This window comes from Ranitomeya variabilis, chromosome 4 (genome assembly GCF_051348905.1).
Source record: "Ranitomeya variabilis isolate aRanVar5 chromosome 4, aRanVar5.hap1, whole genome shotgun sequence".
In the NCBI taxonomy this organism is placed as follows: domain Eukaryota; kingdom Metazoa; phylum Chordata; class Amphibia; order Anura; family Dendrobatidae; genus Ranitomeya; species Ranitomeya variabilis.
The window spans coordinates 647,174,497-647,202,327 of NC_135235.1; the positions used below are offsets into that span (position 1 = coordinate 647,174,497).

Consider the following 27,831-nt stretch of genomic DNA (forward strand, 5'->3'; position numbering starts at 1 on the left):
AACAGCGGTAAAGGATACTGAAATTTGACAGTGATCTTATTTAAAAGCCGATAATCAATACAAGGTCTCAAAGATCCGTCCTTTTTTGCCACAAAAAAGAATCCCGCACCAAGAGGGGAAGAAGACGGACGAATATGTCCTTTCTCCAGAGACTCCTTGATATATGAACGCATAGCGGTATGTTCAGGTACCGACAGATTAAACAGTCTTCCCTTAGGAAATTTACTGCCTGGGATCAAATCTATAGCACAGTCACAGTCCCTATGAGGAGGCAGTGCACTGGACTCAGACTCACTGAAGACATCCTGATAATCAGACAAATACTCCGGAACTTCCGAAGGCGTAGAAGAAGCAATAGACACAGGCAGGGAATCCTCATGAATACCACGACAGCCCCAACTTGAGACTGACATAGCCTTCCAGTCCAGGACTGGATTATGGGTCTGTAACCATGGCAGCCCTAAAACGACCAAATCATGCATTTTATGTAAAACCAGGAAACGTATCACCTCGCGGTGTTCAGGAGTCATGCACATGGTAACCTGTGTCCAATACTGCGGTTTATTTGCTGCCAATGGTGTAGCATCAATACCCACAAATAATGACGGTGAGGTAAGAGGAAATGACAAACACAGAAATGAACCAGGTTTAGCACAGAGAGGCCCGCTTACTGATAGCAGAATAAAGAAAGGTAACTTATATGGTCAACAAAAACCCTATCAAAATCCACACTGGAAATTCAAGAACCCCCGAACCGTCTAACGGTCCGGGGGGAGAACACCAGCCCCCTAGAGCTTCCAGCAAAGGTCAGGATGTAGATTTGGAACAAGCTGGACAAAAATACAAAACCAAAACAAATAGCAAAAAGCAAAAGGCAGACTTAGCTGATATAACTGGAACCAGGATCGGTAGACAAGAGCACAGCAGACTAGCTCTGATAACTACGTTGCCAGGCATTGAACTGAAGGTCCAGGGAGCTTATATAGCAACACCCCTAACTAACGACCCAGGTGCGGATAAAAGGAATGACAGAAAAACCAGAGTCAAAAAACTAGTAACCACTAGAGGGAGCAAAAAGCAAATTCACAACAGGAGCGCAGAGGAAGAAGAAGGGTGTGCCTTGGGAGGAGACTATCAAAGCGGCGCCAAAAGTAGCGACCGCCCCCTCCGACTATTGCTGCAAATTGACGACCTGCCCCGAAGCAGAGAAGAACCACCCCCTGGTGTGCAACCGCGGGAACTCAGGCAAGCCGAAGCCCGACCCCCAAGAAATGGCGGAGCCAGGTGCATGTTGCAACTACTGACCTCGAGACAGCGAAGGTGACCAGCGAGTACCTGAGCAACGACGCAGCGATCCCGGGTTGTCTCCACCGGCTAGAGGCGGACCCGAACCCGCCGCAGCTGAGGGACCCGAACTCCTTGGAGCCGCTGGCGGAGGAGCCGAGTCCACCTATCCCAACCACGGAGCCAGCAGATGCGCAGCCATGGAAGGCGGAACCGTGTTTGGAGGACGCCCTGGAAGAACCGTGGTCCGGGCTGCAGACGATTCCAGCGTCCTTGTCAACGGAACAGATCGACATCGGTGGAATCACATCAGACGCAGGTATGGAAAGCGTCCCTGCTCCCCCGACCGCTCCTGCTCCCCCGACCGCTCCTGCTCCCGTGACCGCTCCCCAGCCCGACAATAACCGAGTTTTTACCGCTGAGCTGGTAGTGCTGACCCCAGGCACCATGGAGAAGCTGGTGCCTCCGTTACCAACAACGATGGGGAAACCGCTAGATGTGAGCTCAGAGGGGGTGATCTTCCAGTGGGACACCCCACAAATCGGGCCGGATGGGGCCAGGCAGGAGGGCCTCAGCATTGCTGCGCTCACCTGGGAACAGTATAAGCAATGCTTAATTCGACAATGGCAAAACCAAAAAGAGACAGAACCAAATGACCCACCAAGAGTGCAGAGACCAAAGAATGAACCCAATAAGAGGAACCCGGTAAGGCAGGGGACTGTACTAGCCTTTCACCCGAAGCGGGGTTGGGGCTCCATACAAGAACTGGGACTGCCGACTGAAATCTTCTTTACCAGCTACAATGTAAAAACCCCGTTCCGCAATAGATGTGATAATCAGCTGCCATGTAAAGGGGACCAGGTGACCTACACTCGCCACCGGAGTGCGCAGGGGTGGTGCGCTCGAGACGTCCAACGATGCGAGCCGGTAGTAGCGACACCTGCTGTCCCGACTACGACTAACCCGGATTTGACCAAAGCCACTACTGTCGCCACGGTGTGTATTATCGCCGCTACTGAACTTGCAACCACCGCTAACATTCGAATCCAGACACCGGGTGATCTGACCGTGTCTGGGAGACCAACCAATGATACCGATCCTGCATCCGCCGAGGACAGAGGACCGCAGCCTTACCGGCCGGAGAATTTCCGTCACCAGCTGATGCAGTGTAACCTCCTGTAAGGATAAACCTCGGAACCACGAGTATGTAAATAGTTAACTGTCAGTTTTCCTGTTTTTTTTGCTGCTTTCAACCTGACTAGGGTTATTCTTAAAGGGATCCCTTCATTTACCAGGGATCCCTATTGCTTTTTATTTTTGCTTTTATTTTCCTTTTTGCTCCTTGTTCACCCATGTTACAAAGACTGCCGAATCATGGACGGTGAATGGTTCACAAACTGCTTTGTAAATAGTTTGCACCCTATTAAGGGTGCCCCCTACTGGTTTTACAAGAAAAGGGACTCTTTTCGAAGAAACTGTTTCTGGAAACAGCACATGAGTTCCTGCTGTACACAGACTTGCAACTTGAGAAGTTGCACTACCTCAAAGAGACTTGGTTCCCTCTTAAAGGGGAAGTTCACTAGTTGCACCTAATGTGTAATGTTGCCTTAAAAGAAAGTGAACAGTAATAATGTTGTATGCGGCAAGTAATGTGTAGTTAGTTAGTTAGTTATCGCAAATGTTTAATAATGTTATTAAAAGACTGAGGACAGGAAAGAACTGAAAGCTGAATTTCAGGGAAAAACAAACCTGTAGAGGTTAGGGAGTCCTCCTGAAAACCATAGAGAGATGGTTGACCAAATTTATACTGTGAATTGGGAGAGAGGCAGTAGGCCTGGGCAGATAGATAGGCGGTCCTGCATTAGACGAATCAGAGAGTCAATAGGAAAGTGTTGTACTTAGAAAAGAGAAGTGACAAAAAGTTAATTTATATTATAGAGTTTTATAGTAAGCCTTTAGTGGATCCAGCTTATACGTCCTTAAAGGCAAGGTTAAATTATTGTTCAGAATTTTCACTTAGTAGAATACCCGGCTGGGTAATAGAAGTTATTTATAGTGTGTTATTTAAAATATTTAACCATGTTCCTGTTTTGTAACGTTTAAGAGTCCTCACCTCCCATAAAGGGAAGCACTGTTAAAAATCGCACTTGTTCAAAGCATTTTAAAAAAATTTGTATGTCTTTTTTCTGATATGTATTGTTGTTTTCTTCCCAGTCCAGGAGTACTGGATTTAACCGGGGGGGAGTGCAGCACCCCAGAGACCTGGTCGTTGCAGTAACATCGCTCTGCCACTAAGGGGAGTGATGGTACGTCTGATGGCACCAAAGGAGTTCACCTGACCAGGTAACACAGGCACCAATACACTTCACCGTCTGGCCTCCAGGGGGAGCTAAGGGTACTATGCATTAGGCCACTCCTCACAATCTGGTAAAACTGGGGGTTGGATAGAAAGTGAGAGAGAAGCTGACTGGTTTTTGCCCAGGCAACACCTAGTGAGAGAAGGGGTTGCTTGAGAAGATCCAGGGAGGTCCCTGTCAGGGGTGGGATCCTGACAGAGGCCTAGCGAACAGAACAGAACGTTACGGAACCGCGCCTGCACTGATTTGCGGTGGTATCTTAAGAAAGGACAAGAAGCGAGGTTTATTGTGAAGCAGTGAGAAACGAGATCACAGCAAAAAGGAGATAATACCAGTAGGAGTCATGCCCCGAGATCGGCAACATCCTACTGAGGCGCGTCGCCGGTGGCTGGAACGCCGAGGAAGTATTGGGCTCCAAGCATTACTTCAAACAGCGGCAGGACAGTTAATTATAGGTTGGCTGTCTCACCTAAATCACCTAAGCAGACATAGGGGGCAATTGTGGGAGAGGGGCGACACTAGGGTCCCGGAAGAACTCCAGGCCTACCCGTCATACGGGTGAGTCCTAGCCATATTATCTGGGGGACGGAGAAGAACATCAGCATAGAAACGAGAATTGTGAGGAAGAACATCAGAACAGACACAACAGTTGTGAGGACTATCCCGTGGTGCTCAGTAGGGAAGTACTACAACACACAGGCGCTAGAAGGGAGGCACTGATTTCCACCTGTGAAGGGAACTCTGGAGGTGCCTTCGGACCGGCCGGTCTCAGCCAGCCCTGTTAGCAGTGCTCTGGATTGCGGATCCTGAAGCCTACAGTAAAGAGGTAAAGAGACTGCAACCCTGTGTCCTCGTTATTTCCTCGCACCACGAACCACCACCGTTAATTGGACGCCCCTTAGCAGGGTCACGGACCGGGTCAGGCCACCGTGACAACCTCAAGACCAAGACTGAGAGGCCCGGTACTGAGTGCCCCGCGGCCCTGCGTCTGTGGGCGCTCCATTACGGTAATTTACCAACATTATACGGTGAATCAGCTAGGGAGGATGGGTTCTTAAGTGTAACACTGACTGCAGAACTAAGTGAAAAAGTGTTATTGTCTGATGACTCGAGGATGACTTGAGGATGCACCAGGCAGTAACAGAAAGGTTCAAGCAAAAAGATATTTCCCACTTGATATCTCCTTGGGATTAATGTGATCGACAGATCTAAATCTTTTCCTAATGGCTACACATTATTTGTACCAGTAGAAAGGCAGAAAGCTTGGGCATACTTTATCCTTTTTCTTATTTGTAAGGCTGTTCATGCACATTCATCTGATGAAATGGCTCTCCTACATAAAATCCCTCCCCAAATTCAGAATTAGATAGCTGAGATTCAGCCAGACATTCTACAGAGGCAAAATGGCTTCTATGTGAAAGTACAATCTGTGACTTATCTACGTTTAGTGGTTACTACTCACCGGAGTCATCATCTTTAAGAATCTCCTCTTTACATTGCACATCAATTCTACCCTGAAACAAATATTTTAAAAGTCAAATATAGATTGAGAATCACATCCTTAATCAGCTCTAATCCTGCCATCTCCACCGTTCTCATTACACAAGTATACAGCATAACACTGGTGGAAAAAACAAGACTGAGCACAAGACCTTCACAGCCTTCTACACATCATAGGGGAGATCTCATGACACCTTCTCTCCATCTACCTGATGATCCAGAGGAACATTGGTATTTTCTTGTTTACAGTCCTGTGGAAGAAGAGGTCGGGGACATCTCTCTGGTGTTGTCCTCTTACTGGATAGAACTGGAGGAAACACAGCCAGTGACTGAATTCATTTTTTACATACAGATAATTAAAGGCCATGCGTATTTAGTCCTGTCTATTACCTGGTGATGTGAGAGGCTGGGGAACCTCCATCGTGATGTCCTTGTACAGATCCTTGTGTTCTTCTAAATACTCCCACTCCTCCATGGAGAAATAGATGGCGACATCCTGACACCTTATAGGAACCTGACACATACAATGATACCGTCATCCCCCCGATCCCTCCATAGCGTTACTGTATAATGTACCAGCATTACCAGCAGTGTCACCTCTTCAGTCAGCAGATGAATCATCATGTAGGCGAGTTCTAAGATCTTCGGGTCATTGATGTCCTCAAGTAATCGGGCGTGAGGTGTAGGCTCCATGATTGGGCTCAGGGTTTTTCCCCATCCTTCAGACACAGGGGCCTGACAGCGATCACTAGAGGTCTTCTTTGCCACTGTGTAATTCTGGTTATGGAGAGACACATTAATAAATGTCCCAACAGACATTTCCATATTCCTCACCGCTCCAGTTCTGTCTGTCTTTTATTCCCATAGACAAGAATGATGTAATGTGACTAGTGTTGAGCATTCCGATACTGCAAGTATCGGGTATCGGCCGATATTCGCTGTATCGGAATTCCGATACCGAGTTCCGATATTTTTGTGATATCGGAAATCGGAATCGGAAGTTCCTATAAGTTCCCAGGCGTGTGCGGTGCGTATGGTTCCTAGGGTCTGGAGGAGAGGAGACTCTCCTTCAGGCCCTGGGATCCATATTCATGTAAAAAATAAAGAATAAAAATAAAAAATATGGATATACTCACCCCTCCGACAGACCCTGGACCTCAGCGGTGCAACCGGCAGCCTCCGTTCCTAAGAATGCAGTGAGTGTAGGACCTGCGATGACGTCGCGGCTTGTGATTGGTCGCGTGAGCGGTCACATGAGCGGTCACGCGACCAATCACAAGCCGCGACGTCATCGAAGGTCCTTCACTCTGCATTCTTAGGATCGGAGGCAAACGCTTGCAGCGGTGACAGCCAGGGCTCGACCAAGGGTGAGTATATCCATATTTTTTATTTTTATTCTTTATTTTTTACATGAATATGGATCCCAGGGCCTGAAGGAGAGTTTCCTCTCCTTCAGACCCTGGGAACCATCCAGGATCACTTCCGATATTTGTGTCCCATTGACTTGTATTGGTATCGGCTATCGGTATTGGCGATATCTGATATTTTTTGGATATCGGCCGATCCAATCCAATACCGATACTTTCAAATATCGGAAGGTATCGCTCAACACTAAATGTGACGTCATCAGAATCTCTCACCTCTCCAGTAAGCCAGAAGAGGATCTCTAAGGTGAGGTGTAACATCTTCTCCGTCATCTTGTCCTTGTCCCTATACATCTTTGACCAGTCAATCGGAAAAATTCTCTTGTATAGAAGAGTTCCATTGAAAGTATCTAATATTGTAGGTACCTGAATGGAGAGATGAGCCAATGTAACATCAAATAATTACTAATGATAATAAAGGGGAAACAGATGACATAATTTGTATAGATGTTTACTACCATCAATTAAGAGTAATCAAAGTGTGGTTACTGAAAATAGCTTCCAAGTGGAAACTGATTCCATCGTCTGAAATCCAAATTTGCTTTTGCCAAATTTTCTTCAAAATTTTGATTTGCGGTGAATAAATTTACTACACTAATCACAAATAAAAAGCGTCAAATTGCCTGGAAAATATTCATAGAACTCAGATCTCCTTTTGGAGTCAATTAAACACATTTTGAGCTCTATAATGCAAGTACAACTTTTTTTAATGTCCAAATGACTTCAACCTATCTTGCTAGAGAAAAACGGATGGTAACCAACAGAAGATTTAATAACCTACTGTAGTATCAGACTTTATAGGCTACCTAAATAGTACGGTCAAACATTTTATATTTCGAGGGAGACAGATACATGACTTGCTGCAGCGTCGGACTGGAGCAGATTGGGCCCACCAGAGAAAATCATTCTAGGGGCCCAACATACTTAAGGGGTCTTAGCTGCAGAGTCTTCCCTTATCATCAATCTAGTCAAGCTGATAATGAGGGATTTTTTTAAAAACTCTATACCTGTCCAAACAATCAGCTGACAAACCAGCAAACCGCTCATATATTGGGTGCAATGATTTTTACGCTTGATTTAAAAACATCCTTATCGGCAGCAGATAATTTTGTGTAAACGAGACAAGTGCTGCCAAGAACTATGATATTCTATAAGCACAGAAAGATTGTATTAATTAGACATGTTCCACATACAGACACTAGAAATATGACACATACACACCAGTCACACACTAGACACATTATACATACACACCGGTCACACACTAGACACAGGATTCATACACACCGGTCACACACTAGACACAGGATACATACACACCAGTCACACACTAGACACAGGATACATACACACCAGTCACACACTAGACACAGGATACATACACACCAGTCACACACTAGACACAGGATACATACACACCAGTCACACACTAGACACAGGATACATACACACCGGTCACACACTAGACACAGGATACATACACACCAGTCACACACTAGACACAGGATACATACACACCAGTCACACACTAGACACAGGATACATACACACCAGTCACACACTAGACACAGGATACATACACACCGGTCACACACTAGACACAGGATACATACACACCAATCACACACTAGACACAGGATACATACACACCAGTCACAGACTAGACACAGGATACATACACACCAGTCACACACTAGGCACAGGATACATACACACCAGTCACACGCTAGACACAGGATACATACACACCAGTCACACACTAGACACAGGATACATACACACCAGTCACACACTAGACACAGGATACATACACCAGTCACACACTAGACACAGGATACATACACACCAGTCACACACTAGACACAGGATACATACACACCAGTCACACGCTAGGCACAGGATACATACACACCAGTCACACGCTAGACACAGGATACATACACCAGTCACACACTAGACACAGGATACATACACACCAGTCACACACTAGACACAGGATACATACACACCAGTCACACACTAGACACAGGATACATACACACCAGTCACACGCTAGGCACAGGATACATACACACCAGTCACACACTAGACACAGGATACATACACACCAGTCACACGCTAGGCACAGGATACATACACACCAGTCACACGCTAAGCACAGGATACATACACACCAGTCACACGCTAAGCACAGGATACATACACACCAGTCACACGCTAGGCAAAGGATACATACACACCAGTCACACACTAGACACAGGATACATACACACCAGTCACACACTAGACACAGGATACATACACACCAGTCACACACTAGACACAGGATACATACACACCGGTCACACACTAGACACAGGATACATACACACCGGTCACACACTAGACACAGGATACATACACACCAGTCACACACTAGGCACAGGATACATACACACCAGTCACACACTAGACACAGGATACATACACACCAGTCACACACTAGGCACAGGATACATACACACCAGTCACACACTAGACACAGGATACATACACACCAGTCACACGCTAGGCACAGGATACATACACACCAGTCACACGCTAAGCACAGGATACATACACACCAGTCACATGCTAGGCAAAGGATACATAAACACCAGTCACACGCTAGGCACAGGATACATACACATCAGTCACACACGCTAGGCACAGGATACATACAAACCAGTCACACGCTAGGCACAGGATACATACAAACTAGTCACACACGCTAGACACAGGATACGTGATCGGGGGTCATCGGTACGTTGGCAAGCAGGGGTCTCCTTTGGACATCTATGGTTGTTGTTGCCGGATTGCAATGAGCATCACCCAGTGGTCGGCGCTCATAGCAAGTCTGTAATTCTTCTACATAGAGACGATCTGAGCATCGCCTCTATGTAGCAGAGCCGATTGAGCTATGGCAGCTTCTTGCCTCCCATGGAGGCTACTGAAGCATGCCAAAACTTAAAGAAAAACGTTTTAAAAAATATAAAAAAATATAAAAAAATAAAAAAACATAAAGTTCAAATCATCCCCCTTTTGCCCCATTCAAAATAAAACAATAATAAAAAAAAAATCAAACCTACACATATTTGGTATCGCTGCATTCAGAATCGCCCAATAGATAGATAAAAAAGGATTAACCTGATCGATAAATGGTGTAGTGAGAAAAAAATCATTATAAAATCATTATTATAATGCAATAACGGGCGATAAAAAGAACATATCTGCACAAAAGTGGTATCATTAAAAAAATTTTTTTTGCAAACTTTGGAATTTTTTTTCACCACTTAGATAAAAAAGAACCTAGACATGTTTGGTGTCTATGAACTCATAATGCATGTAGAAAAGCCACAGAGACACCATCACGTGTTTCTCAACGCAAGCAATGAATAGCCAGGTCTTTCACCGGGAAGGAACAACCACGGGAAGGGCAGCATCCAATAAAGGAAAACCACCTATGCCAAAACATGGTGTCCATCCACAGACAGCTGTTTCGGGGTATTTGCCCCTCATCAGTGTGGAGTAGAAAACTGGCTATTAGGAGCAGTGCCTAGTGAAAAGGCTTAAACATCCAACACGGCGGAGACACCATCACGTGTTTCTCAACGCAGTGATCCAGAACACTGCCCCCATCCCTTATGGGAAATATGCAAATGCATGTAGAAAAGCCGCAGAGACACAATCACGTGTTTCTCAACGCAAGCAATGATTAGCCAGGTCTTTCACTGGGAAGGAACAACCACGGGAAGGGCAGCATCCAATAAAGGAAAACCACCTATGCCAAAACATGGTATCCATCCACAGACAGCTGTTTCAGGGTATTTGCCCCTCATCAGTGTGGAGTAGGAAACTGGCTATTAGGAGCAGTGCCTAGTGAAAAGACTATAAACATAAGGATGAATGACCTCGGGGAGATCAAAACATCCAACACCATGTTTTGGGATTGGTAGTTTTCCTTTATTGGATGCTGCCCTTCCCATGGTTGTTCCTTCCCGGTGAAAGACCTGGCTATTCATTGCTTGCGTTGAGAAACACGTGATGGTGTCTCCGCGGCTTTTCTACATGCATTTGCATATTTCCCATAAGGGATGGGGGCAGTGTTCTGGATCACTGCGTTGAGAAACATGCGATGGTGTCTCCACGGTGTTGGATGTTATGAACTCATAATGACCTGGAGAATCATATTGGCAGGTCAATTTTAGCATTTGGTGAACATGGTAAGGAAAAATCCAAAAAACAGTTGTGGTATTGCACTTTTTTTGCAATTTCACCGCACTTGGAATTTTTTCCCCCATTTTCTAGTACACGATATGGTAAAACCAATGGTGTCGTTCAAAAGTACAACTTATCCTGCAAAAAAAAAAAAAAAGCCCTCACATGGCCATATTGATGGAAAAATAAAAAAGTTATGGCTCTGGGAAGAAGGGGAGCAAAAAACAGAGATGCAAAAACGAAAAAGGGGTTCCATCATGAAGGAGTTAAACATATAAAGAAGCAGCACGTAGTGTTGTCAGGGATAGCCAATAAGTCGATACATGGAAGCACCACTTTTTTATTTAAATGGTGAAAAAAAAAATCCAAAATTTGTTAAAAAAAAAAAATTGCTTCATTTTCCGAGACCCATAGTGTCTCCATTTTTCAAGATCTGGGGCAAGGTTAGGGCTAATTTTTTGCATGCTGAGCTGACGTTTTTAATAATACCATTTTGGTGTGTATATGGTCTGTTGATCACCCGTTATTGAATTTTAATGAAGTGTTGTGGCGACCAAAAAAATTTAATTCTGGGGTTTTGACTTTTGTTTTCGATACGCTGTTTGCCGATCGGATTAATTTTTTCTATAACTTGATAGATCAGGCGATTCTAAATGTGGTGATTCCAAATATGTGTATGTTTGATTTTTTTTTTATTGATTTATTTTTAATGGGGAAAAAGAGGGGTGATTTCAACTTTTATATTTTTCCATTTTTCATGATCTGGGGTTGGGTGAGGGCTTATTTTTTGCGTGCCGAGTTGATGTTTTTAATTATACCATTTTGGTGCAGATATGAACTTTTGATTGCCCGTTATTGCATTTTAATGCAATGCTGAGGCGACCCAAAAAATTCTAGCATTTTGACCTTTTTTTGTTACGCCATTTAGCCATCGGGTTAATTCTTTTTTTATACTGATAGATTGGGCAATTGTGAACGCGGTGACACTAAATATGTGTATATTTGATTGTTTATGGTTTTATTTTGAATGGTGCAAAAGTTTGGTGATTTGAATTTTTATATATTTTTTTATATATTTTTAAAAACTTCTTTTTTATTTTTTACTTTTGGGATGCTTCAATAGTCTCCATGGGAGGCTAGAAGTTGCCATAACCTGATCGGCTCTGCTACATACAGGTGATGATCAGATCGCCTGTATGTAGCAGAATTGCTGACTTGCTATGAGCACTGTCCACTGGGCGGCGTCATAACAATCCGGCAGTGACAACCATAGAGGTCTGCAGGAGACCTCTGGTTGTCATGCCAACCCATTAGTGACCCGCGATCCCGGGTCACTGATGGTTGTGATTTCCTTTGCGATTGCTGGAAGCGCACGGTAAATGTCGCTGTCAGAGTTTGACAACAACATTTAATGGGTTAACAGCCACGGGTGGATTGTGATTCCACCCCCAGCTGTTCTGGGCACATGTCAGCTGTTCAAAACAGCTGACATGATGGAAAAGATGTGGGCTCAACACCTGAGCCCACATGAAAGGGGGAGACACGACATGCGCGGTACTAGTACGGCACATGTCATGAAGGGGTTAATGTTTGCATATCACTTATTCATTACAACAGATTTTAAAATGCTAAAGGTACCGTCACACTTAGCGACGCTGCAGCGATACAGACAACGATGCCGATCGCTGCAGCGTCGCTGTTTGGTCGCTGGAGAGCTGTCACACAGACCGCTCTCCAGCGACCAACGATGCTGAGGTCCCCGGGTAACCAGGGTAAACATCGGGTTGCTAAGCGCAGGGCCGCGCTTAGTAACCCGATGTTTACCCTGGTTACCAGCGTAAAATGTAAAAAAAAACAAACACTACATACTCACCTTCGCGATCCCCCGGCGTCCGCTTCCTGCACTGACTGAGCCCGGCCCTAACAGCAGAGCCGTGACGTCACCGCTGTGCTGTACTTTCACTTACGGCTGGCGCTCAGTCAGTGTGGGAAGCGGACGCCGGGGGATGCGAAGGTGAGTATGTACTGTTTGTTTTTTTACATTTTACACTGGTAACCAGGGTAAACATCGGGTTACTAAGCGCGGCCCTGCGCTTAGCAACCCGATATTTACCCTGGTTACCACTGTAAAACATCGCTGGTATCGTTGCTTTTGGTGTCAAACACGACGATACACGGCGATCTGACGACCAAATAAAGTTCTGAACTTTCTTCAACGACCAGCGATATCACAGCAGGATCCTGATCGCTGCTGCGTGTCAAGCACAACGATATCGCTATCCAGGACGCTGCAACGTCATGGATCGCTAGCGATATCGTTTAGTGTGACGGTACCTTAAGTTCAAGGAGCTGGAGTCTCTTAATTTTTGCATTTTCCACACCTTGACAAGGCGCTTCTGGGATCAGAACACACTCAAGTTGCAATCACGGTGAGCTGGATTTTATTTTATCCAAAAAATAATAACCTCTCGACTAGAAGTCAAAAAATGATCCAATTTTTGTGCGATCCACAGGTGGTTTGCTAACCACAAACTGACTAGGCAATAACAAATGCTTTTTTATCAAGTCTACCAAAAATCTAGGTAGAATCATGTACCAACAGCAAGCATGTCCAAGTGGCTGCTGTATTCAAGTGGCGTACGTAAGCATCTAATATCAGACTACTGATGCAATGATGGGGCTCAAAAAAATATTTGGCATAATGCTCTTAGTTTGGTAGTTAAATACTTGTGTTTAAGTTTCAGAATTAGGGAGATTTATCTTTAAAAATACGGCAGCTCTCAAAACACAGGGATCCAACTCATTTACAAACAGAAACAAGCCTTGAATTCAGAATTTGGATTTAAAATATGCAATAAGTGGTTTATTACTACCCTTGCTTGTTGGCACTGTGAAAAAAAAAAAAAAAAAAAACTAATACAGGTGCTGTGTCTGCTGTATATCACAGATGTAAGAATTTACAGTCACACACTGAGCGGTAGTTGAGGAGACGCTACAACAGTTCACTTTTGGATAAAATATATTCCAAAGCCTAGCTCAACTTGTAGATGTATACTTGTATACTAAACTCCAGGTACATGGAGACTCATGATCGTATAAATAGAAAAAAAATCCAGCATCACCGGTAAACTTTCAAAAAAACATGGTACGGTAATTTTATTTTACAAGTGCAACAGGATAAAAACAGATAAGAATCAAATCCACTAGCTTTCCTTAAAGGTACCGTCACACTAAGCAACGTCGCCAGCGATCTGTGACGTTGCAGCGTCCTAGGGAGCGATATCGCTGTATTTGACACGCAGCAGCGATCAGAATCCCGCTGTGAAATTGCTGGTCGCTGCTAGAAGGTCTGCACATTATTTGGTCGCTAGGTCGCCGTGTATCGCCGTGTTTGACAGCAAAAGCAACCATACCAGCGATATTTTACACTGGTAACCAGGGTAAACATCGGGTTACTAAGCGCAGGGCCGCGCTTAGTAACCCGATGTTTACCCTGGTTACCAGCGTAAAATGTAAAAAAACAAACAGTACATGCTCACCTGCGCGTCCCCCAGCCTCTGCTTCCTGACTCTTACTGAGCGCCGGCCCTAAACTGAAAGTGAAAGCACAGCGGTGACGTCACCGCTGTGCTGTTAGGGCCGGAGCTCAGTCAGCGTCAGGAAGCAGAGGCTGGGGGACGCGCTGGTGAGTATGTACTGTTTGTTTTTTTAACTTTTACGCTGGTAACCAGGGTAAACATCGGGTTACTAAGCGCGGCCCTGCGCTTAGCAACCCGATGTTTACCCTGGTTACCCGGGGGCCTCGGCATCGTTGGTCGCTGGAGAGCGGTCTGTGTGACAGCTCTCCAGCGACCAAACAGCGACGCTGCAGCGATCGGCATCGCTGTCGCTATCGCTGCAGCGTCGCTTAGTGTGACGGTACCTTAATGCAACTCATTTTGCGCAAGTAGATCTTTTTAAAGCCCATATCTAAATGAAAGTGTTACTTCCACACTGGTAGTTTAGACTCCACTTAATAGAGCACCTGACAAAACCGCGTAACAGAGGAAGAATAGCATGATCATCATTTAAAACACATGTACAAAAATGGAAAAAAATGCAAAATTAAAAACATAAAATTATCAGGGGACAAATAAGATAAGTAGATCTCATTTCTATATTATAGTACGATGCTATCTAAGGAAAGGGTGGGGAACTTCTGGTCCACGGGCAGTCTCAGGCCTGCATTGTTCTATTTTCTTGCCCCAAGCAGTTTTCTGGGAAAAGCAGGGCTCGAGCTCAGGATCACAAGGTTCAGACCCATTAAATTCAGCGGCAGCCTCTATTGTGATGTATCTGCCCCAAGCCTCTCCTGTGATGTATATGCCCCCAACCCCTCCTGTGATATATATGCCCCCAGCTCCAACATTTCCTATGTGATGTATATACAGCAGTCTCAGTATTTCTTATGTTATGTATAGACTACAGTCACTCCCACTCTTTAACTACTATAAATCTTACATCAGCAGTGACGAATTCTCCAATGTGTGGAGACTTAGTGTAATATACATTTGTGTTCAGAAAGTATTCCTGCGAGTTCTTTTCAAAATTCATCGCAAAGAGTCGACTGTGATCCAGACCGATGCAAATCTGGAAAAATAGTTGCAAGCAGCAACATCATCAGAGAGAAGCAGTTCCAACCATCATATTAGGGGTGAGTTAATTAAATGTTTGACGAAATAAAGCAAAATAAATTTCAAGGTGATAATTTTGTATGGCCCCCGAATCAAGGTATAAATATTCAAATGGCACCTGACAGAAAAAAGGTTCTCCTGATCTATGGGGTAACATTTCTCCTTGTGGAGAGTAACATGTAGCTTAAGGAGACTTACAGGCTATGCAATGCTACTCTGGGAAATTTAATATGCAAATTGCGCATCCAGAGAGGAAAAGGACTAAAATACAGGTGTCACTTAGAATTGCTACTTACAGTAAGTGGCACCAGAGTTTTAGTTCTCTTACTCTCTGAAGAGACAATTTGCACAGTATAACACAACTGAACTTACCTTTTTATTGTGAACTTGAGTATTAGAAATGCTCATAAAAATCAATAACGATACATAACATCAGTGGATGGGATGAAAGACTTACTACGGAGTGTCAAGAGGGAAAGCTCAAACATGGGACTACTACTCAATACAAAGAAGACAAAAGTTATTGACTACTGCCGGGTATGAATGGGACACATTTGAGATGGACAGTGATGAACTGGAAGTTGTTAAGGACTAACTCAATTCAATGATATCTCAAAATGCAACGACAACATCTGTAGTCAATAGGAGAATAGCTATGGGCAAATAAAAAATGAAGATACTGGACAAGATTTTCACATCGAGGAACATTTCACTGGTGATGAAAACATAGATCATGTATAGTTTGGTCTTTTCCGTAGTAACTTATAGATATGAAACCTGGACTATAAAGACACAAGAGAGAAGAAGAAAAGCTTTTGAAATGTGCTGCTGGACAAGGATGTTATCAATACCATGGATGGCAAGAAGAGCAAAAAATATAAATTTTGGAAGAAATAAAGGGGATGTACTAAAAAGAATGAAGAAAAGGAATGAAGAAAAAGAATGAACATAATAACTTATCGGTCCAAAGAGATGAAGAGGTATTATAGATTTCTTATGCATCTTGGATATGAAATGAACATGATTTATATGTAGATGCATAAGAAATCTATAATACCTCTTCATCTCTTTGGACCGATAAGTTATTATGTTCATTCTTTTTCTTTATTCCTTTTCTTCATTCTTTTTAGTACCTCCAGTTCAAAATAGGCAAGTCGTAGTTTGGTGATCCTTAGAGTGACAAGTATGGCTTTATTTCTGGACGTACGTACGTATTTCTGGAATATATGTAGATAATAGGATAATGAACACACTCCCCATATAAACAGGTGTATATTATATTCCCTGAGCGTGATATGTGGGGAATGAACATGGAATATATGTAGATAATAGGAGAATGAACACACTCCCCATATAAACAGGTGTATATTATATTCCCTGAGCGTGATATGTGGGGAATGAACATGGAATATATGTAGATAATAGGAGAATGAACACATTCCCCATATAAACAGGTGCATATCATATTCCCTGTGTTTGATAGGTGGGGAATAAACATGAAATATGCTGTATATTTCATGTTCATTCCCCACCTATAAAGCTCAGGGAATGTAATATACATCTGTTTATATGGGATATGTGTTCATTCTTCTATTATCTACATGTATTTCATGTTCATTCCCCACCTATAAAGCACAGGGAATATAATATACACCTGTTTATATGAAATATGTGTTAATTCTCCTATTATCTACATATATTCCATGTTCATTCCCCACCTGTAAAGCACAGGGAATATAATATACACCCGTTTGTATGGGATCTGTGTTGATTTCCCAATTGTCTACATATAAATCATGTTCATTTCATATCCAAGATGCATAAGAAATCTATAATACCTCTTCATCTCTTTGGACCGATAAGTTATTATGTTCATTCTTTTTCTTCATTCCTTTTCTTCATTCTTTTTAGTACATCCCATTTTGAACACATGATACGAAGAGACCAATAACTGAAGAAGAATATCATGGTCTGAAGAATAGAAGGAACAAGGCAAAGAGGATAACCAGCAACCCAATATCTTGATACAATCAAGATAATAGCGGAGAGGACCCCGTTTGACCTATCTAAGCTTGCACATGATCGATCTTCCCACAGATCGGTCATCCATCAAGTCGCCATAGCTTGAGATATAGCCGAAAGGTGTTAAAAAATAACAACATACCATCAGGTCTGATACTGAGACTTGATGTTATGTTTTTCATTCTTTGTTTCATTGCAGCCATTTGGTAAATTAAAAAAAGTCATTTTTTTTCTCATTAATGTACACTCTGCACCCCATCTTGACTGAAAAAAAACTGAAATTTTTGCAAATTTATTAAAAAAGAAAAACTGAACTATCACATGGTCATAACTAGTATTCAGACCCATTGCTCAGTATTGAGTAGAAGCACCTGTCATGGTTGTGGACAGGGTTCCTTCCCTGTCCTCTCGGGGTTAATTTGCATAGCCTCCTTCTGGTTTGGGGAGGACTATATTTACCCGCCTTCATCTGGGGATCCTTGTCAGTGATACATCTGTCTTGGCTGTGTGTCTGACCCCCTGGTGTGCTTGCATACTGTTGTCTGGTTGCTTTCTTGTGTATGACTCGGTTTTCTCGTTCTGTATTTTTGCCTTGTGACTCTGTGCTATTGTCTGTTTCTCTCTCTGACCTTCGGCTTGGTACTCTAACTTCCCTCCTGTCTGCCCCATTTGTACTGCACCGCTATCTTCGGCTCCCCGACCTTTTTGCTACATCCCGACCACGCTTACGTCTCACCCTTTTGGCACTAAATCGACTTCCCGACTTGACTTCGGCATGTTCAGACTACTCTCCGACTCCACCAATCACCGCCGCCACCCGGCATCTGGCTGTGCCTCCGTCCACTCCCCCAGAGGTCACGTGTTTCAGGTCCTGCACTCCGGGAGGTAAGCTCAACGCAGCGCTCCTTTCTCTCTCTCTCTGTCCTTCTGTAACACGTGCACCAACTCCTGCTGTAAGTCTGCAGCAGGGCTCTTGATAGCACCTTTTTGAGCTAATACAGCCATGGGTCTGCTTGGGAATGATGCAACAAGTTTTTCACACCTGGGTTTGGGGATCCTCTGCCATTCTCTCTTGCAAATCCTCTCCAGTTCCACCAGGTTGGATGGTGAACGTAGGTGAACAGCCATTTTCAGGTCTCTCCAGAGATGCTCAATTAGGTTTAGATCAGGGCTCTGGCTTGATCAGTCAAGAATGGTCACAGAGTTGTTCTGAAGCCACTCTTTTGTTATTTTAGCTGTGTGCTTAGGGTCATTGTCTTGTTAGAAGGTGAATCTTCAGCCAAGGCTGAGGGCCAGAGCACTCTGGAAAAGGTTTTCATCCAGGATATCTCTGTACTTGTCCGTATTCATGTTTCCTTCAATGGCAAGCAGTTGTCCTGTCCCTGCAGCTGAAACACACCCCTAGCATGATGCTGCCACCACTGTTATGACCCCAATGGCGAGGGTCTCAGAGGAACGTGGAAGTCTGCAGAATACAAAAATCCAGCTCATAGGGCAGTGGTAACTGGGTTGACCATATATCTACTCCTAACGCCAACACTAGAAGTAGCCGGGGATCATTCCTACGTTGATTCTAGATGACACGCGCCAGCCGGAGAATCTAGCTACCCCTAGTAGAGGAAAACAAAGACCTTTCTTGCCTCCAGAGAAGGGGACCCCAAAGCTGGATAGAAGCCCCCCACAAATAATGACGGTGAGGTAAGAGGAAATGACAAACACAGAAATGAACCAGGTTTAGCACAGAGAGGCCCGCTTACTGATAGCAGAATAAAGAAAGGTAACTTATATGGTCAACAAAAACCCTATCAAAATCCACACTGGAAATTCAAGAACCCCCGAACCGTCTAACGGTCCGGGGGGAGAACACCAGCCCCCTAGAGCTTCCAGCAAAGGTCAGGATATAGATTTGGAACAAGCTGGACAAAAATACAAAACCAAAACAAATAGCAAAAAGCAAAAGGCAGACTTAGCTGATATAACTGGAACCAGGATCAGTAGACAAGAGCACAGCAGACTAGCTCTGATAACTACGTTGCCAGGCATTGAACTGAAGGTCCAGGGAGCTTATATAGCAACACCCCTAACTAACGACCCAGGTGCGGATAAAAGGAATGACAGAAAAACCAGAGTCAAAAAACTAGTAACCACTAGAGGGAGCAAAAAGCAAATTCACAACAGTACCCCCCCCCCCTTAGTGAGGGGTCACCGAACCCTCACCACGACCACCAGGGCGATCAGGATGAGCGGCATGAAAGGCACGAACTAAATCGGCCGCATGAACATCAGAGGCGACCACCCAGGAATTATCCTCCTGACCATAGCCCTTCCACTTGACCAGGTACTGAAGCCTCCGCCTGGAGAGGCGAGAATCCAAGATCTTCTCCACCACGTACTCCAACTCGCCCTCAACCAACACCGGAGCAGGAGGCTCAGCAGAAGGAACTACAGGCACAATGTACCGCCGCAACAAGGACCTATGAAATACATTGTGAATAGCAAACGACACAGGAAGATCCAGACGAAAAGATACAGGATTAAGGATTTTCTAATGGTTCAAGAGTAAATCCACAGCGCTTAGCAAATGAGAGATCCATGAGACTCAGGGCAGCACCTGAATCTACAAACGCCATGACAGGATAAGATGACAGTGAGCAAATCAAAGTTACAGACAGAATAAATTTAGGTTGCAAATTACCAACGGTGACAGGACTAACAACCTTAGCTATACGTTTAGAGCATGCTGAGATAACATGTGTAGAATCACCACAGTAGTAGCACAAGCCATTCCGGCGTCTATGAATTTTCCGCTCATTTCTAGTCAGGATTCTATCACATTGCATTAAATCAGGTGTCTGTTCAGACAACACCATGAGGGAATTTGCGGTTTTGCGCTCCCGCAACCGCCGGTCAATTTGAATAGCCAGTGCCATAGTATCATTCAGACCTGTGGGAATGGGAAAACCCACCATAACATTCTTAATGGCTTCAGAAAGGCCATTTCTAAAATTAGCGGCCAGTGCACACTCGTTCCAATGTGTCAGCACGGACCATTTCCGAAATTTTTGGCAATACACTTCAGCCTCGTCCTGCCCCTGAGACATAGACAGCAAGGCCTTTTCTGCCTGAATCTCAAGATTGGGTTCCTCATAAAGTAAACCGAGCGCCAGAAAAAACGCATCAAGATCAGCCAATGCCGGATCTCCTGGCGCCAGCGAAAAAGCCCAATCCTGAGGGTCGCCCCGTAAGAACGAAATAACAATTTTTACTTGCTGAGCAGAATCTCCTGATGAACAGGGTCTCAGGGACAAAAACAATTTACAATTATTCACGAAATTCCTAAACTTAAACCTGTCTCCGGAAAACAGTTCAGGAATCGGTATTTTAGGTTCTGACCTAGGATTTCTGATAACATAGTCTTGTATGCCCTGCACACGAGTAGCCAGCTGGTCCACACTTGTAATCAAGGTCTGGACATTCATGTCTGCAGCAAGCATAGCCACTCTGAGGTAAAGGGGAAGGAGAAAAAAAAAACTCAGAATCTTCTTTCTTATAATCCCTCTTCTGCAATGCATTAAACATTTAATACAGGCCTGGCAAACTGTTATGACCCCAATGGCGAGGGTCTCAGAGGAACGTGGAAGTCTGCAGAATACAAAAATCCAGCTCATAGGGCAGTGGTAACTGGGTTGACCATATATCTACTCCTAACGCCAACACTAGAAGTAGCCGGGGATCATTCCTACGTTGATTCTAGATGACACGCGCCAGCCGGAGAATCTAGCTACCCCTAGTAGAGGAAAACAAAGACCTTTCTTGCCTCCAGAGAAGGGGACCCCAAAGCTGGATAGAAGCCCCCACAAATAATGACGGTGAGGTAAGAGGAAATGACAAACACAGAAATGAACCAGGTTTAGCACAGAGAGGCCCGCTTACTGATAGCAGAATAAAGAAAGGTAACTTATATGGTCAACAAAAACCCTATCAAAATCCACACTGGAAATTCAAGAACCCCCGAACCGTCTAACGGTCCGGGGGGAGAACACCAGCCCCCTAGAGCTTCCAGCAAAGGTCAGGATATAGATTTGGAACAAGCTGGACAAAAATACAAAACCAAAACAAATAGCAAAAAGCAAAAGGCAGACTTAGCTGATATAACTGGAACCAGGATCAGTAGACAAGAGCACAGCAGACTAGCTCTGATAACTACGTTGCCAGGCATTGAACTGAAGGTCCAGGGAGCTTATATAGCAACACCCCTAACTAACGACCCAGGTGCGGATAAAAGGAATGACAGAAAAACCAGAGTCAAAAAACTAGTAACCACTAGAGGGAGCAAAAAGCAAATTCACAACACACCACCTTGTCTCACTGTTGGGATTGCATTGGGCGGGTGATGACTAGTGCCTGGTTTTCTCCACATACCGCTTAGAATTATCACCAAAATGGTCTATCTTCGTCTCATCAGACTAGAGAATCTTATTTATCCTAGTCTGGGAGTCCTTCATGTATTTTTTTTAGAAAACTCAATGCGAGCTTTCATATGTCTTGCACGGAGTCTCCACTCTGCCATAAAAGCCCGACTCGTGGAGGGCTGCAGTGATAGTTAACTTTGTGGAACTTTCTCCCATCTCCCTACTGCATCTCTGGAGCTCAGCCACAGTGATCTTGGGGTTCTTCTTTACCTCTCCCGCCAAGGCGCTTCTCCCATGATTGCTTAGTTTAGCTGGACGGCCAGGTCTAGGAAGACAACTGGTGGTTCCAAACTTCTTCCATTTAAAGATTATGGAGGCCACTGTGCTCTAAGGAACCTTGCGTACTGCAGAAATTCTTTTATAACCTTGGCCAGATCTGTGCCTTGCCACAATTCTGTCTCTGAGCTCCTTGGCTAGTTCCTTTGACCTCATGATTCTCATTTGGCCTGACATGCACTGTGAGCTCTGAGGTCTTATATAGACAGGTGTGTGCCTTTCCAAATCAAGTCCTATCAGTTTAATTAAACACAGCTGGACTCCAATGAAGTAGAACCATCTCAAAGAGGATCACAAGGAAATGAACAGCATGTGACTTAAATATGAGTGTCTGAGCAAAGGGTCTGAATACTTATGACCTTGTGATAGTTCAGTTTTTGTTTTTTTAAAAATATGCAACAATTTCTACATTTCTGTTTTTTTCAGTCAAGATGGGGAGCAAAGTGTACATTAATGAGAAAAAAAATTTACTTTTATAAATTTACGAAATGGCTGCAATGAAACAAAGAGTGAAAAATTTAAAGGGGTCTGAATACTTTCCGTATCCCCAAATCCAGGTGTGAAAAACATCATTCCCAAGAAGACTCATGGCTGTACTAGCTCAAAAAAATGCTTCTACTCAATACTGAGGAAAAGCTCTGAATACTTATGACCATGTGATATTTCAGTTTTTATTTTTTAATAAATGAACAAAAAATGCTACATTTCTGTTTTTTTTTTCAGTCAAGATGGAGTGCAGAGTGTACATTAATGAGAAAAAAATGAACTTTTTTGAATTTATCAAATGGCTGCAATGAAACGAAGAGTGAAAAATTTAAGGGATTATGAATACTTTCCATTCCCACTGTACATATACTGTACATACATACACTGCATGTGTACCAACTCAAATGAAGCTCAGTTTTTGTGTTTTATACATACACTGTACATACATATACCGTAAACACATATACCATACATACACACACAGATACACATACATATATATTACATACATACACCCACATACCAAAAATACACCATATATGCAACCACACACATACACCGTACATAAACACAGATACATCTACCATACGTGCAAACACATACCGTACATACACACATATACGGTACATATACACATACCATACATACATGCACTGTATATACACACAGATACACATTCATATACCATACATACATACACACATACCGTACATACACACACAGATACACATACATATACCATACATACACAAATATACCGTATATACTGTGACAGAGTCACTGGCAGAGAGGTAGAAGGGAGACATGTGTCACTGCGCTGAACGGCATCAGTGATATGAAACCAGAACATTTATTCAACAGCACACTATGTGTTGTGAGGGTTAAGTTGCATAAAAGGGCTGGTTTTATGTGGACCCTCATAGAGCGGGCGAGAGAGGGTCCGCTTTATCTCCAGGGCAGACCTGCCAGGACCTACGTGAGGTCATAATCATGTGATCGATCACATGATGGAAATCAGAGGCTTAGGTTTAAATAATGGAGCTCTGCAGGCAGTCGGTGTTCAGCTAGCCAGGAGAAAGGAGTCTCCAGGGGCATTGTGGCTTGTTGTGCACAGACTGAGCCTGCGCTGCTCCAGAGCAGGGTGCCACCCGCAACACACGGACTGTGTTGCAGCATTGTTGTTTTTTTTCCTTTTTGCTTGTTTCTGTTCATGTTTTAGTTAGAAACGCTGAGTTTTGTTTGCATGAGTTGGTTTATGCTTTCTGTTAATAAACCAACAAGGACTTAAGGAGACGGTGTACCCATTTTTCCTACCTCTCTGTGCCGCCACGTGAGTTAACTGCCACAATACCTAATACACACATATATCATACATACACACACAGTTATATACACATACTGTACGCACATATACATACACATATACTGTACACACATGCAAATAAACATACAAATATGCATACAAATATACTGCACATACACAGATACACACTGAAGCTGCGCTCCCTCACAGCCTGACCCACGCTGAACTCTGGAGCATTGGAAAATGCCAGTTTATTTTTCCATGCTCAAGAGTTCAGCACGGGTCATGCTGTTAGGGTATTGCAGCTTCAGTGATGTCACCGCTAGTCACTGGAGCTCTGCTCCCAGCATCTCATTCATTCATCAGTGGATTACAGCCAGGGTGGTCGCATCTTGGCAGCGTCATGGTTGTAAACTGCATATACCCCAGATATGGATTATGGTGTGGGACACAGCGACAAACAGGTATGGTATATTTTTGCTTTTTATTTTATCTTTATTACAGGAGATCGAGGGCATCAGGGAATTAGGAGTACAATAAAGATGGGAAACTGTAGTGTTTTGTTTAATTAAAATACTTTCTTCTGGCTGTGTCTTTATTTAACCTGTAACAACTATAGGATTAGTAATGGAGAGGTGTCTTATTGACACCTTTCCATTACTAAGCCGGGTTTGATGTCACCTTACAATACAAAGGTGACATTAACCCTCAAACTATTACCCCATTTGCCACCGCTACAGGGTAAGTGGGAAGAGCGAGGCTAAGTGCCGGAATTTTCGCAGCTTAGAGATGCACCTTTTCTGGGGCGGCTGAGTGCTGATGTTTTTAGCCGGGGGGGGGGGGCGCGTAATATCTATGGCCCCTTCCTAGGCAATTAACCCTTTAACACTCTGAGCTTTTTTCGGTTTTGCATTTTCGTTTTTCGCTCCCCTCCTTCCAAAAGCCATAATTTTCTTATTTTACCATCAATAAGGGCATGTCAGGGCTTGTTTTTTTGCGGGACCAGTTGTACTTTTGAACGACACCATTGGTTTTACCATGTCGTGTACTAGAAAATGGGAAAAAAAATTCCAAGTGCGGTGAAATTGCAAAAAAAATGCAATCCCACTTTTTTGCTAGCTTTCACTAAATGCTAAATCTGACCTTCCATTATGATTCTCAAGGTCATTATGAGTTCATAGACACCAAACATGTCTAGGTTCTTTATTATCTAAGTGGTGAAAAAAATTTCAAAACTTTGCTAAGAAAAAAAAATTGCGCAATATTCCGATACCCGTAGCGTCTCCATTTTTCGTGATCTCGGGTTGGTGAGGACTTATTTTTTGCATGCCGAGCTGACGTTTTTAATGATACCATTTTTGTGCAGATACGTTCTTTTGATCAACCGTTACTGCATTTTAATGCAATGTCGCGGCGACCAAAAAGAGTAATTCTGGTGTTCTGAATTTTTTTTGAATCTATGTAATACAAATACACATATATACTGATTATATATATATATATATATATATATATATATATATATATATATATAGATATGTATTTATGTGTATATATCTATTTTATCTTTTCTATTCTAACCTGTCAGTGTGGTTTTTACAGTAGCGGCATATGAATTACCGGCTTTTCAAAGGTACGCAGCCATACGCAGCATGCTGCGATTTTTTTTCTCAGTCCGATTTCGGCTGAGAAAAAAAAATCGCAGATGAGATGTCACCCATTGAATAACATTGGTCAGAGTGCAACCCGATTTCTTTCTCGGATTGCACTCGTCCGTTTCTCGCACAAATGTGTGAGATCAGTGGCCTAAAGTCATTTAACCCCTTAAAAAACATCAGTTAATTATTCAAATCTGTGAAAATTGCCCACTTTGATGTCAATTTTGATGCCCAAAACCCATTTGGGCCAGGCTGCAGGGACTTGTGTTCAATGCAGGGGATCACTATGTATGCAATGGTGGAGTGGAATTAGTGGCCCAAAGTCATTTAACCCTTTAAAAACATTAGTTAATTATTCAAATCAGTGAATATCGACGGTCTGCCCACTTTGATTCCAGTTTTGATGTGGGGCGCCCTGTTCTATGTGTCTGCAGTGTCATATCAGTGGCCCAAAGTTATTTAACCGTTTCATTAACGCCCTTCAGTGCCCACTTTGATGCCTATTTTTGTGCCAGTTTTATAATTTTTGAAGCTGTTTTTAAGTGTATTCACATCAGGGCTCCTCGCTGCATTGTGTGTTATTATTGTGATTATTTTTTGTTGTTAAACCTATAAAAAACTGAAAAAAAAATTGCAGAATAAGAAACTGACGAACAAGAAACCAACTTCAGCTCCGAATAGGAAACCAACTTCAGCATTGTTAAAGAAAGAATTTCTCAGCAACAAGACCCTTACTACAAGGCATACAGATAGGACTAGTGTAACATCACCTGTATGGCCATATTAGTAAGTTATATAGGTCCCGGGGGTGACAAAGTCCCTTTAAAATTGTCCCCAATAACCTAAAATGTCAACAAAAAAGTATGTATGTTGAGCCGAAGAAATGATGAAGTAATGGGGAATCTCCAGCACCTACCTCCACCTGCAAAGCCACACACCACATATATGGCTGTTCTGTGCGCACAGGACCTGTGATGAGGTCACAGGAGGGGAGGAGTCAGGGGTCACATGATCAGGGGCCTCAGTGTATGCAGGACTCTGCTGTGCTGGTTGTCATGGTGCTGGATGGGGGGAAGTTTCTGTGTGGGGTCAGGAGGGGTTTACAGGGTGGATGTAGAAGAGCCGTGTGTGTACGAGGTGTACGGAGCGGAGCCGTGTGTGTACGAGGTGTACAGAGCTGACCCATGTCATACCTCCCAACTTTTGAAGATGGGAAAGAGGGATACAGTTTGTGGCGCGCGAAGCGCGCCGCGGCAAATTTTAGGCCACGCCTCTGACCACACCCATTCATAATTAGTCACACCCATATCCACGTCCCAACCACACCCATTTAGCACTGCCGATCACACTGTTTCATACAATAGTTATAAACAAAAAAATATGGCCACACAGTGCTCCATACTGTATAATGGCCACACAGTGCTCCATACTGTATAATGACCGCACATAATGCTCCATACTGTATAATGGCCACACATGATGCTCCATACTGTATAATGAACACACATGACGCTCCATACTGTATAATGACCGCATGCATACTGTATAATGGCCGCACATGATGCTCCATACTGTATAATGAACGCACATGATGCTCCATACTGTATAATGACTGCACATGATGCTCCATACTGTATAATGGCCGCACATGATGCTCCATACTGTATAATGACCGCACATGATGCTCCATACTGTATAATGACTGCACATGATGCTCCATACTGTATAATGGCCGCACATGATGCTCCATACTGTATAATGGCCGCACATGATGCTCCATACTGTATAATGAACGCACATGATGCTCCATACTGTATAATGACTGCACATGATGCTCCATACTGTATAATGGCCGCACATGATGCTCCATACTGTATAATGACCGCACATGATGCTCCATACTGTATAATGACCGCACATGATGCTCCATACTGTATAATGACCGCACATGACGCTCCATACTGTATAATGAACACACATGACGCTCCATACTGTATAATGACTGCACATGATGCTCCATACTGTATAATGACCGCACATGATGCTCCATACTGTATAATGACCGCACATGATGCTCCATACTGTATAATGACCGCACATGATGCTCCATACTGTATAATGACCGCACATGACGCTCCATA

The 27,831-nt window shown here is 43.6% G+C and overlaps 3 protein-coding genes across 4 annotated transcripts in view; 1 reads left to right on the top strand and 2 right to left on the bottom strand.

The window, feature by feature from the left end:
- LOC143767340 (uncharacterized) overlaps window positions 1-27,831 on the bottom strand; it is a 254,994-nt gene that overhangs the window by 131,636 nt on the left and 95,527 nt on the right. The gene's annotated exons all lie outside the window — the stretch shown is intronic.
- LOC143767338 (uncharacterized) overlaps window positions 1-27,831 on the bottom strand; it is a 149,485-nt gene that overhangs the window by 25,923 nt on the left and 95,731 nt on the right. Inside the window, exons 1-6 of one of the 2 annotated variants that reach the window (XM_077255573.1) lie at window positions 26,607-26,645; window positions 6,782-6,931; window positions 5,739-5,918; window positions 5,532-5,655; window positions 5,351-5,448; window positions 5,104-5,155 (exon numbers count right to left, since the gene is read on the bottom strand). In XM_077255573.1, the coding sequence (XP_077111688.1) occupies window positions 5,104-5,155; window positions 5,351-5,448; window positions 5,532-5,655; window positions 5,739-5,918; window positions 6,782-6,931; window positions 26,607-26,633 (631 nt within the window). In that variant the 5' untranslated portion in view covers window positions 26,634-26,645. Of the gene's footprint in view, window positions 1-5,103; window positions 5,156-5,350; window positions 5,449-5,531; window positions 5,656-5,738; window positions 5,919-6,781; window positions 6,932-26,606; window positions 26,646-27,831 lie in introns of those variants that run through there. The other variant, XM_077255572.1, reaches the window with a different exon arrangement.
- The window catches only part of LOC143767410 (uncharacterized), a 599,249-nt gene that overhangs the window by 4,820 nt on the left and 566,598 nt on the right, over window positions 1-27,831 (top strand). The gene's annotated exons all lie outside the window — the stretch shown is intronic.